Consider the following 12,751-nt stretch of genomic DNA (forward strand, 5'->3'; position numbering starts at 1 on the left):
AAAAAAAAAAAAAAGCTTACTATTACTATTGGCCTTGAAATAATTCAGCCAGGTCACTTAAGAGAGCTGCACACTCCAACCAGGCATCCTTTAGCGTCCTGGAAGGTGCTGCGTGAAGACAGAAGACACAGGACTATGTAGAATGCAAAATGCCACTGCTATAAATCAGAGGCTGGGCTGGACAGGGGAGCAGAGTTGCTTAGTAAGGAAAGGAAGGCAGAAAACAGGAGAGGAGGGGGCACAAAACTAGAAGAGGTGGCAAGCTGATTGTATAGAATGGGACAGTCAGGAAATAGGAGAAGGCACAGCAATGTGGGAGCAGAGTTGAGCGGCGCCTGGATATGCTCAGACCAGAGTCCGTAACCCATTCCTGAGCACCTTAGTCGCAAATCAAATTTGCAAGTTGCAGAAGAAGCACCTCTTCAGGATTTCCCTTCCTTTAATCAGTCACTCCGTAAATTGGATATGCTATTAAGTTGCTTTTTTACTTTAAAGAAAAGAGTGCTGGACTTGGAGTACCCCTAAGGGTTCAGAAAATGTAGGGCAGAGACAGTCAAACACCCCCCTTGCCGCAGGTGAGCCTTCATCTCCTGGAAGCTCTGTTTTCTCCTCTCTAAACCAGGACTGACAATTTTGACGCTGTTGGGCCGGTTCTGACTAATAGGATATTTAGCTGGCACATGACTGGATCTGGCTCAGTGCGGCATTTTCCCCATCCACTTTAAGTTACAGGGTTTAGAGGTTCAGCCCTCAAGTAATTAATTTTTAAAAATCACCTTATTAAGATGCAATTTATATTTAAAGTGTACATTGAGTTTTCACACATGTCCCTGCAAAATTACAAGCCCAGTCAATGTGAAGAACATTTCCATCATCCCCAGAAGTTTTCTCATGCACCTTTGCAATCCACCCTTCCCTCGACTTTCATCCCAGAAATCACTGATCTGTTTTCTGATATTATAGATTAGTTTTCATGGCCAGTTTCTTTCATTTAGCATAATGTTTGCGCTTTATCCATGCAAGTATCAGTCATTCACATTGACAAATGCTTCTGTGACTACTGAATAGCATTCCATTGTATCGATGTGCCAGTCTTTTTATTCATCAGTTAGCTATCCACTAGATGATGTTTCAGTTGTTTCCAGTTTGTGACTACTGTAAATAACGCTTTTTAAAACATCCATGTCCAAATCTGTGTGGACCTATGCTCCCGTTTCTCTTAGATACGTGGGTCATGTGATAAACATTTATTTAGCTTTTTAAGAAATTGCCAAACAGTATTCCACAATGTAACATGGGTATCATGCACCATGTTACATTCCGATAGCAGTATTTAATAACTCCATTTTTCACTATCCAGAGCCAGCTTAGCTTTTAATTCAAGAAGACAAAGAACAGGCCAAGTAAAATCAGCCACGTGACTGCTGCAGTTTATCTAATTACCATGCAGTGCAATTATGCAGCCTGTTAAACATTTGGAGCTGTGCCGGAAGATGAATTCGATTATAACATCACAACCTGTTCTACTGTGCCCTGGGGATATCCTTATTCACTGGCTGTTTTGTTTTGTTTTTTCAATAAAAATATACTGTAAGCTCCCTGGCAGAGTATACATAAGACTAAAGAACACACACTTCTCTCTCTCTTTTCCTCTCTCACATCTGTCTCAAAGACACGCATACATGCTAAACTTGGAGTACACCTGTGAGTAAAGCAGACTCTGGGGAACATCCAGCTCAGTTATGGAGACCTATTAGGAGCCTACCTGACCCCCATTCTCCAACCTAAGGATATAAAAATAAACTTTTAATTTTAGGACAGTTTTAGGTTTCAGAAAAGGTGCAAAGATGGTACAGCTTCCCCTCATCCTGCACTGACGTTCCCTGTTGCTGACGCCTTCATTCCTGTGGTACGTTTGTCACTACTGATGAGTGAATGTTGACCCATTATTATTAACTCATTCAGAGTTCCTTAGTTTCTATCTAATGCCCTTTTTTGGGTCCTAGAACCCCACATTGCATCCAAAGATCCAATCTCCTTAGGCTCTTCCAGTCTTTGAGTATCTCAGACTTTCTTGTTTTTGGTGACCTTGACAGTTTGAGATTCAGATTTCAAAACATCCCTCAAATGAGGCTTGCCTGGTGTTTTTCTCATTGTTAGACTGGTTATGGGTTTTTGGAAGGAGGACCACAGAAGAGCGAAGTGTTGCTGCCATCACATCCAGCAAAGAGAACGTGCTGTCAACCAGATTTACCACCTGACTGCGGCTGTGTCTGTCAAGTGACTCCAGTGTAAGGCTGCACCCATATGCTAGTCCTGTCCCCTCGCTGTCCTCACTGGAGGGACAGAGCTATGAGCAGACCACATTTAAGGGGAGGGAGTTTCAGTCCATCTCTCCTTTGATATTTAAAAAGATTTATGGGCCCTCCCTGGTGGCGCAGCGGGTTAAAGCACAGCACTGAGAAGCTAAAGCCACTTCCGCATGAGTTCGATTCCCGCCTGCCCCGGAGGTGACCACATGGCGTAGCAGACCTCTCCTGACCCACCTGCTGCCCCCCTCAGCAGTGTACTTCATCGATCTGCCTGTTCTGCTCCCTACTCTGTGGTGAAGCCTCTCGCCACCCCTGAGCCTCTGGCCTGTACCCCAGTTCTGTATGTACAAATAAATCTTTAAAAAAAAAATATTTATTTTTATTTATGCATACAAGAGCTGTGGTACAGACCAGAGGTGTAGGGAGTGAGAGGATTCACCAGACAGAGTGAGGAGCAGCGCAGGCAGATCTACTGAAACACACTGCTGAGGGGAGCAGCGGGTGAGACAGGAGAGGTCTGCTACGCCTGTGGGCCAGCTCCCTGGCTGGGGATGGAACTCAGGCCCAGCTCAGGCTGCAGTGGCTGGTGATAGCTTGACAGCACTGAGACTTTAACCCCTGCACCACCAGGGAGGCCCCCTCCTTGCCTTTAGTTGTACAAATTTCACTCATTTTCAGACATGCCCTGGTCAGCATCTTCTCTCCCATAAAAACCATTTTGTGTCCCTCTCTGCTGCCAGTGCAGCCTGCCCCGGTGCACAGGCAGTGCTACTCTCTGTGAAGATGGATGCCTGGGCTCGTCGAGTCCCATCAGTACACAGGCAGTGCACCTGCTCTACCTTTGCCATCACTGGTCCCACTGAACCAAGGGACACCTCCCACTCCAAAACTCCCCAATTAAACCCTCTTGATCTACCTGCCAAGCTCTGTGGCCTCCTGTGGGCAGGGTTTGGGCCAAGACCCAGTCCTGGCCAGTCCCCTCTCTTGCCTGAGCACCCTGCTCGCCCCCCAGGACTCTGCAGTCGGGGCCAGCCACCCTGGGCCCTGGCCAATCTGTCCAGCCATCCCGCTGGTCTGCCTGGTAACGCGGGTGGGGGGGCTTCTCAGGTTACTCAGAGGATCATTTTGCCTTAGAAACTCCAGCTGTTACCTCAGACACATCAGTAACTGACGCAAAGACTGAGGAGCAGAGGGCCGGCAACAAGCAAGTGTCCCTCAGCGCTCTGGGAGCCCTCTTTTCTGTCCCTGCTGCCACTGCAGTCACCAGTGAGGAAGGTGAACCAGCCTGGGGGAAGGTGAGCTCCTGGTATTCTGGGATGGGATGCAGGGATGCCTCCTTCTCACACCTGAGATAGCCCAGTAAACCCTGCCAGGAGCTGGGATTCCTATATTCAGGTAAAGGTGAAGGAGGAGAGAGTGACCTAAACTGGGAGGTCTGGTGGGTGGGACAGGGCTGGGTGAGTCTTCAGGGCACATGCTGCACATGGTTCAGAAGCCCAGGGAGGGGCCTCTCTGGTGGCGCAAGGGGTAAAGCACAGCACTGTGAAGCTGTCCACAGCCACTGTAGCCGTTCGATCCCCAGCCAGGGAGCTGACCCACATGGCCCAGCAGACCTCTCCTGTCTCACCTGCTGCTCCCCTCAGCAGTGTATTTCAGTTGATCTGCCTGTTCTGTTCCCCACTCTGTCTCTGGTGAATCATCTTACCCCCAGTCCTCATCTCTGGCCTGTACCCCAGTTCTTGTATGCCTAAGTAAATACATTTTATAACACACACACAAAGCCCAGGTCAGTGGTAGCACTGGCAGCCTCTGTGGGCTCTCCAGGTTGGCGGTAGAGAATTTAGGAGTGGCCTGCTCTGGTCTCTGACAGGCAAGCCTGCACAGGAGTGCCACTCAGAATAGGGGTACACATGGAGGGGAGCACATGACCCAAATTCAGCTTCCAACCAGCCCTCTTTGATTGTGGAGAAGCTGCCCATTTCTCTCATGGTACAATGATTGACCTCTGGCCCCAAGACGGGGTGGTGCCCCCACCTGTTTGGGGTCTGATGGACTGAGGAGTCCAGTGCTGCCTCCAAGTACCAGAGAAAGTGTCCCTGAGACCCCACGCCAGTGGCCAGCACCAGGGATGGGCAGAGGACAAAGAGGGACCCTCGGGTGGACTCAGGAGTGGGCCTACAGCCCAACAACGTCCATCCCAACCAGCATGAGAAGTTCTCAAACTGCACTTGCTGGAGATCAGGTGACACAGGGTTATGACCAGCTGTCACTCAAGCATGTACCCTCCTGTCCATGACGCCGTTGTAACCCTCGGGTTCCTACTACTCCACTCTCCAGATCCCAAAAGTTGTTCCTGGGAGAAGCCCGTTCCTGGAAGAGGGCTCCAATAGAAGATGACGCCCATGGTGAGGGGGCCTCCAAGAAGTTGCAGAAGACTAAGGGGTACACAAGACCAGGGCCTTAATTCCAGCCTCAGAGGTTCTTCTAAGATGGGGTCAGGAAATGCTTGGAAGTAAGGCTTCCTCCCAAGAAAATTAAGCCTCACATCATGTATCACTTACAGTTTCAGAGCTTATCCAGGGATAAGCTCTGAAACTTTGGGACTATTCCATCAGGACAGCCACTTTGCCTCCCCAGGTTGGGTTTGGGTCTCCGTTCCTCTTCACCAGCCATACAACCAGCCTCTTTTGGAGAACAGAGACACCTGTTCCCCCGAGTGTGTCCAGAGTCAGGCTCCCAGAGACCCAGATCAAGTGGTCAAGACGAGTTTCACAACTTAAAGGAAAATCCTTCCCCACCCCAAAAGTCAGTAAGAATGTGTGAGTTAATGTCCCTGGGAAGTTGGGTGAATTTCAGATACAGTGGGATCCAGGAGCTCAGGTACTATGGTGAGATCTGATTCTCCCAAAGCCTGCCTTGTCCCTGTGGCTCAGCAGCCCAGAGAAAGCCCTTCAATCTCCCAAGGCCGACATGTCAACTCTGAAGGGCCTTCTCTGGGACACAGGCTGCCACACCAGGACTGGCCAGGTCTGCTCGCGCCCCACCCCGACCCTCCCTACTCCCATACACCAGGAAAGCACATGATATTTGTTCTTCCAGAATCCTGGGGAATGGAGGCTTGTGAGAGCTTCTTCCAGACAGGCAGGAACTTCCTGGATGAGGTCAGGGGGCTTGATCTAGGAAGCCTTGGGTGGGAAGGACAGGAGAACTGCTTCCGCCAGTCCCCAGCTGGCGAGGACACCCCGCACCTCCAATGCCCCCACCCTATCTCCAGGGGCAGACACTGCAGTTGCTGTCTGGGGAGGATTATCCCAGAGACCAGGGATATGAATCTGGAGCCTCTTCCTGCTCCAGTATTCTGGGCTTCCGGGAGTGTCTGACTCATACAGCTCCTGAAAAGGGATTTTTATGGATGAAGAAGAGTAAGGAGAGCAATTAGGTGGAGGGAACATTGAGGAAAGAGGGGGCTGTGGAAACCATAGTGCACCACAGGGATCATGACGACAGCAAAGCTCACCCACAGGGGAAAAAAAAAATGTAGTCTTGTTGATTTAAAAAAAAAATGAGTTCAAATTAAGAATGTAAACAAAGACTATTTGTCGTTTACCCAATTATCAATAAAAGAAATGACAATGTAGAGGAATGCGGGTCTATCTCCAGAGACCCCACCTTTACCGTGAGTGTCCCCTGGGGCACTGAGCCAGCAGTCAGCTCTCTCCTGATCCACTTCCTAAGCCCTAAGCACTGTCCCAACAACCCTCAAGTCTTCACACCACCTCCCTGTTGTCTGAGACCTTGTCTTTTCCCAGCAGACACCTCTCCCACCTTCATCTATATCTGTTCCTCTGGGGCTCCATCCTCTCAGCCTTATTCTCCTGTTGTCCTGAGACAGGTGGAACACTCCAGCCCAGACAGACAGCTAAGGGGGAAGGGGGAAAGGGCAGAAAGATGGAGGGGAACTGAGTCAGAGAGACGGTGAGGGGGAAGAGGCAGAGGTAGAAGCCCCGCCTGGCACGCGGGTGCCAGGCCTTCCCCGCGGACAGGGTCTCTCTCCCTCTCCAGCCACAAGGCCCTGCTGCCATGCCGGCCACCAACCAGGGCTGGCCAGAGGACTTCGGCTTTCGGCTGGGCGGTTCAGGCCCCTGCTTCGTCCTGGAGGTGGTCGAGGGAAGCAGCGCGCACGCCGGGGGGCTGCGGCCGGGGGACCAGATCCTGGAGGTGGAAGGGCTGGCTGTGGGCAGCCTTAGCCGCGAGCGGCTCGTGCGCCTGGCCCGGCGCTGCCCGCGCGTGCCGCCCAGCCTGGGCGTGCTCCCGGGCCCCGACGGCGGCGGGGGAGCTGGATCCGGCCGCCCACCGCGAGCCACACCTCCGCGGCCCCCGCTCTGCGGCCGCGGCCTATGGCTGGGCCGCGAGCTGCTGCGCTTGGCGGGCAGGAAGCGCCCGGACGCCGTGCACCGAGAGCGCAGGCGCAAGGCCCAGGAGTTCAGCCGCAAGGTAGGGCGGCAGGACCCGGCTCACGCGCCCGGTGGCTCCCCAGGCGGGATGGGGGCGGGATGAAGTCTGGGGGCCCGGAGGGGGCCTGGAGGGAGCCCGCAGGTGAGGATACTTGTAAGGGCAGATTTATCTGAGCTGTAAAGACGGTCAAACATCAAGGCCCGGTACCTAATTTTGTAGAGATTGCTTTGAAAACAGGTAAATTTTTACAACTGCATAGACCCTTGTAACCAGCACCCTGACCAAGCTGTACGCTAATAGAATAAAGATAATAATAGAATGTACAATACAGATTAATTTCTTCACCCCAGAAGATTTCTATGTTCCCCTTTCCCTGTCTATTTCTCCCTCCGAGAGGCAGCTTCTATTCTGATTTCCATTATTATAGATGACTATAATAATAGTGAACTAGACATAACAGAATTATACAACATGTGATCTGGATGCCCAGCTTCCTGTACGCAATATATGTGTCATTTTCATCCGTATCTATAGACTGTGTGGCTAACATAACATCTTAGTCCATTTGGGCAGTTAAAACAAAATCACCAGAGATGGGAACCTTATAAACAACAGAAATTCATTTCTCACAGTTCTGTGAGCTTGGAAGTTCAAGATCAAGCCACCAGCATGTTCAGTGTCTGGTGAGAATCTGTCTTCCGGTTCATATATGGTGCCTTCTCACTGTTCTCATGAGGTGGGAGGATTCAAAGAGCTCTTCCCTAACTGCACTAATCCCAGTCATGAGGACTCCATCCTCCTGGCCTAAGCACCTCCAGAGAAGACCCATCTGCTAATATCTTCATGGTGGTAGTGGTGGTGGGGGGGGAGTGGCTTAGGATTTCTAAAGATAAATAGTATACCTAGTATTCTTTTTCTAAGATTGTCCAACTCCTCTAAAGATGTGACTTTCTTCCTATCCCCAGAAGAAGCTATTATGACAGCCAAAATCAAGCATCTTGGTGCCTTTACATCCACCATATTTTAATTTTCACCCACAGAAAGTTTTCTGTAGGCCCATGAGACTCTCTGGGACAGCTGACCTCTCCATGAGGTATCAGCATCTCAGACTCCCCCATCTCAATTGCAAGCTTCAGAATTCCCTAAAGGAGAGGAAGAGTGCATAGAAAGGTGTGCACTTGCTCTTAGGTGCTTCAGGGATGAAGTGAACTACTACACCTTCAATCAGCACTCACTGGCCAGAATTAGTAATGCCATTTTCAAGGAACGCTGGGAAGTGTAGTCTTCTTGTGTATCCTCAAGGAATGCTGGGAGGTGTAGTCTTCTGTGTGTTCAGGCAAGCGAGGGAGCTGGTAAACAAGAATATCTTAATCTCATCTGACTACTGTAACAAAATCCCACAGACTGGGAGACTCATAAACATCAGGAATAGATTCCTTGCAGGTCTGGAGGCTGAGTGCCAAGATCAGGAGTGCCAACATGGTGAGGTGAGGGACCTCTTTGGGTAGCAACTTCCCTTGTCCTCCAGTGACAAAAGAGGGCAGGGGACTCTAAGGTTGCTCTTTGATAGACACTAATATCATTCAACAGGATACCACTTTCATGTTCCAGTTACCTCCCCCAAACTCCATTTACTATAGGCAACTTGGATTTTCAATATTTTAATTTTGAGTGGGCATAAAATATTCACACCATTACAACTATCCTCTGCTGTAATCCCACATGACCTGCCTTAGAACCAGGCTACATCCCCCTATTCCTGTCATCAGCCCCCAGAGAGGGAGTGGGTGTGGTCAGAGCCCCAGAAGAGAGGAGTGGCAATGCAGACCTGGCCAGGAAGCAGGGCCAGGGTGCCCAGCCAAGGCCAGCTGTGGTGCCTCTTCTGATAAAAGGGAGAGAAGTGTGGAGGATTCTGGTTAGAGCTCACCAACCATCCCCCAGAGCTAAAAGCAAATCCTCAAAAAAACCTGCTTCCAGAAGATGAAGGGCATCTGTGGGAGCCCCTGTTGATTTTCAACAATCAGCTCCCGGATCCTGCCAGCATTCTCCCTGCCCCAGTTTTTCTTTCTTGAAGAATATGATATTTAATAGAAAATCCATTAGTGTCCCCTGATGGTGCCTCACGCTTAGATGTAGGTTGAGCTCATCTGGGTAATAGCTGACACCAAAACCCGCACCACCGCGCGGCCCCAGGAGGGAGGAGTTATTTTTTCCTCTCTCTTATATAAAACATCTTCCCAGCTAGCCATGTTCTCCTTTGAATCAAGGCTGCCTCTGACTTTGATTTCCAAACCATTAACCTTCCTGGACCTGGTGGGTGGCACCAGGAGGGGAGTGTCTAACACAGCAGCCTGCCCTACTCAGCAAGAGAGAAACCCGGAACTGCAGCTCTGGAATGTTCCATAGACATTCCAGTGCCTACTATGTGTCATCAGACCCTGTGCTTGGGACCAAACAGAAGTAGGATCTTAGGTCTGGGTCTCAGTGGTCATCTCTAGGAGAGGACAGATACATACAAATCTGTGATGTGATGTGCTCAGACTCAGGCTGCACAGATGGTGGCCCCAGACCCAGTACCCCTAATCAAGCCCTGCTAATAATACCCACTCATCTTCCATGGCATCACCTCTTCCTGAAAATCTTCCTCAAGGAAGGAGCAACCCCTTTGTGGAATCTTCTAGAAAGCAGTTGCTTTCTAGTTGTTCTAAAGTGTAGGAGCATGTTCGGAGCTGAAGATCAGGAACTATCTGGTGTCCTTTTAGGGCTGGCAAATGAGGGGCAGACTGCTGTAGGAGGTGGGCTGTAGAGGGAGGGTAAGGGCAGTTGTACAGAGACAGCAAGTGGGGGCATCACTGGGCTAGAAAAAGGAAGAGGATGATAGGATGGTGGGGTCAAAGGAGGACTTTATTCCTTTGACTAACTGCTTATTTAATTTTAACTTATTTTATAAAGATTTTATTTTATTTAAAGATTTATTTATTTATGCGTACAGAACTGGGGTGCAGGCCAGAGGTACAGGAGCAGTGAGAGGATTCACCAGAGAAGAATGGGGAACAGAACAGGCAGATCAATGAAGTACACTGCTGAGGGGAGCAGCGGGCGGGTCAGGAGAGGTCTGCCGCGCCATGTGGGTCACCTCGGGAGCCAGGAATTGAACTCGCACTGAAACGGCTGCAGCCAGCTTGCAGGGGCTGCGCCCGAATCATTTGTGCCACCAAGGAGGGTCCTTAGTAGTTATTTATTTCTAGGCTGGACATTTATATACTTTGAAGGAAAGAAGCAGTTGAGATACTGACATCCTTGAGTTTAATGGTTGTTGAGATGGGCTGTGACGCGGGAACCTGGGGAACTGGCTGTGAACAGGACAGACAGGTTGCTGCTCTCATGAGCTGACATTCTCACAGGGAACGTGCAAGGGGACAAACCAATAAACAACGATTTCATATCATGATCAACAAAGGGCAGGAATAAACAGGGGAGATGAGTTATGGGGGTCACTTGAAAAGGGCGGCTGGCAAAGGCTCAGGCCTTTGAGCTGCGAGGTGAGTGACAAATAGGCCACAGGAGGAGAGGGTGTGGAGGGAAGCAGTGGAGATCTAGGCTGGTGGGTTGGCTCTGACCAGCAAGGGACTGTGAGAGTGAAGGATGGGCCGGGGAAGGAGTCGGTGTCTGTTGTGGAGTTTAGAAATGGACAGAAAGGGAAAGAAGTGGTATCTAAGACCTCTTAGAAGTCTTCGGGTTCTGGCTGAGGCTGCACCCACAAGCCCCTGACAGAGATGCATGCAAACTGCCATGCTCACTCAGCCAGCCACCCTCCCACCACTGCTTCAGGGCCAGCTCACAGTGTCTGTGACCAGAGAAACCTCCAGACCTTTGACTTGCAAGGGCAGGTTCTTGTGGATTCTGGACAGATAGTGGTTAATTGCTGCATTAAAAAATAAATAAAAACAATGCTAAACACAAAAGCCCACATACTGCTACGATTTCATTCATATGAAATAGCCAGTACAAGCAACTCCATAGAGTACAACTGTCCTAAAGAATCCTTCAGTAAGAACCTGCTCAGAATGAGTTTTTGGACTCTGTAACTGCCCCAGTAAGCTCTCCTGTCTGCACAGCATCTCTATACCATCTCCTTCAAGACTCAAAGCCCTGGGCAAGAATTTCCAATTGACTGAGTCTGCAACGTACCCACCAGGATACTGCCTCCCATCTCGTTTGGGGTTTCCTCTCTTGGCTGCAGAGCTAACAAGCCACAAATATCCCCCTAGTGGCTGTGCTGCAATCCTTTAGCCTACAACATGGACGCTGCCCTGGCCGCTGCAGCCTCAGCGCTAAGCCACACACAGGGGAGCCTCTTCACTCCGTCCTCACTATAACTTGGCTTCTCAGGATGTGTTTTGGATAAGTCCTTGCTGTGAGATCACTGGCTAGAAGATGACCATATTTTGACTTTGGACACACCAAGCTGTCCTCCAGAAATGGGTACAGCCCCATGGGTACAGCCATTTCCAGCAGCCACACAAAGTAGATATGCCTTGATTTGTAAACAAAGAAGATGAAGTCCAGAGGGAGCATTCAGGGAGTCAGAATTCAGCACTACGCATGCACTCCAGGGCTCTTTTGTGGAGCCAAAATGTTCTCTGTGGGATCTCTCAGCAAACAGAATAGTGGAAGGGAGTGCAGTATTATAATAACAGTAACTAGCAATTATTGACTGCCTGGCATGTGCCTGAGATCCTTACAGTGTTCGGTAGAAGGGCTATCCCTGGCTTTGAGTCCTGTCCCCTGATCCTGGGCAAGTCATTTTGCTTCTCCAGCCGCAATTTCCTTAAAGGTAAGGGGAAGATGCCAGCCATGCACATGTTGTAGGGCTGCTGGGAGTTTTGAAATGATGCGGTAAAGGGCCCAAGCAGTGCTCCCCACCGCAGTTATATCAAAGATGTAAACCAAGAGGCGGGAGTGATTCCCCTTTGTTCTGTCCTGCGTCGCTGTGTTCCCTATGGAACCCTTCCTCATAGGTGGATGAAATCTTGGGAGACCAGCCGGCCGCGAAGGAGCGGGTGTTCTCTGCACTGAAGCATTTTGCAATGGAGCAGCAGGTGGATGACCTGGTGTGGGAGCTCACCCAGGCGCTACCCCGCGATGCCCAAGGGCCACTCCTGGACAACCTCAGGTACCACACTGTGTATCTCCCTCAGGGGTGTCTCCTCTCCCACCGCCACCCCAGACACTGCTGCTGCTGAGTCACCTGTTTCTGAACTGGACTGTCACCCCCTTGGCCCCAGAACAAGGTGGGTCAGTAACCCCATTGGTTGGATGCTAGGCCATCACTTTGAGTGAGAAGGAACAGCTGCCTTAGCGAGGTGGGACGGGCTGCAAGAGGACCCACCTCCTGATCTGAAGCCTGCCCTGTCTGCAAACCCAGAGCTTGGAGATCCCCAAGAGGACACCAAGGTACATCTGGGGTCTTTATAGTGACGGAGCAATGGCACAATGGGAAGGGAAGAAAGTCTAGGTTGTCCTGTGTCCCCCAGCACCCAACCCTACAAATGGTCTGTGCTGTCCTTTGATGATGCCAGATGAGTGCCAAGGACCTCACAGGGACTTACAGGAGTCTTCTCTTGCTGAGTTCCCAAAGCTCTTATCCCCATTTCTCAGGGGCCTGCTGAGGCTCAGAGAGTTCAAGAGGCTGGTCCAAAGTCACATAGCAAATGAGTGGCAGTCACAATAACTATGAACTGGTCAGCTGTGCACGTTCCATATTCATCTGCTTCAGCTTTTGGAAACGTTCATTCTTGGGAGGGGGGTTTCCTTGGGGTCTTCACCTGGAGTGACCAGAGAATCTCTAGAATCACCCCTGTCCTGTTAGGGTGTCACTGCCCTGCACAGCTTCCATCTGGATGGCACTGAGCCTGAATGATTTGTTCCCCGCGGGGATACTGCGGGGCTTTCTCTCCCTACCCAGCCTCCTGGCCCGCGAC

At 50.5% G+C, this 12,751-nt stretch overlaps 1 protein-coding gene across 1 annotated transcript in view; it reads left to right on the forward strand.

The window, feature by feature from the left end:
• The first annotated feature begins 6,392 nt into the window (after positions 1-6,392).
• The window catches only part of GRID2IP (glutamate receptor, ionotropic, delta 2 (Grid2) interacting protein), a 36,611-nt gene continuing 30,252 nt past the window's right edge, over positions 6,393-12,751 (forward strand). The window contains exons 1-2 of the mRNA XM_012731634.1: positions 6,393-6,806; positions 11,789-11,943. Coding sequence (XP_012587088.1) covers positions 6,393-6,806; positions 11,789-11,943 — 569 coding nt within the window. The remainder of the gene's footprint in view (positions 6,807-11,788; positions 11,944-12,751) is intronic.

The sequence above is a fragment of the Condylura cristata genome, unplaced genomic scaffold (assembly GCF_000260355.1).
Source record: "Condylura cristata isolate star-nosed mole 26May11 unplaced genomic scaffold, ConCri1.0 scaffold00032, whole genome shotgun sequence".
NCBI classification, from domain to species: Eukaryota; Metazoa; Chordata; class Mammalia; order Eulipotyphla; family Talpidae; genus Condylura; species Condylura cristata.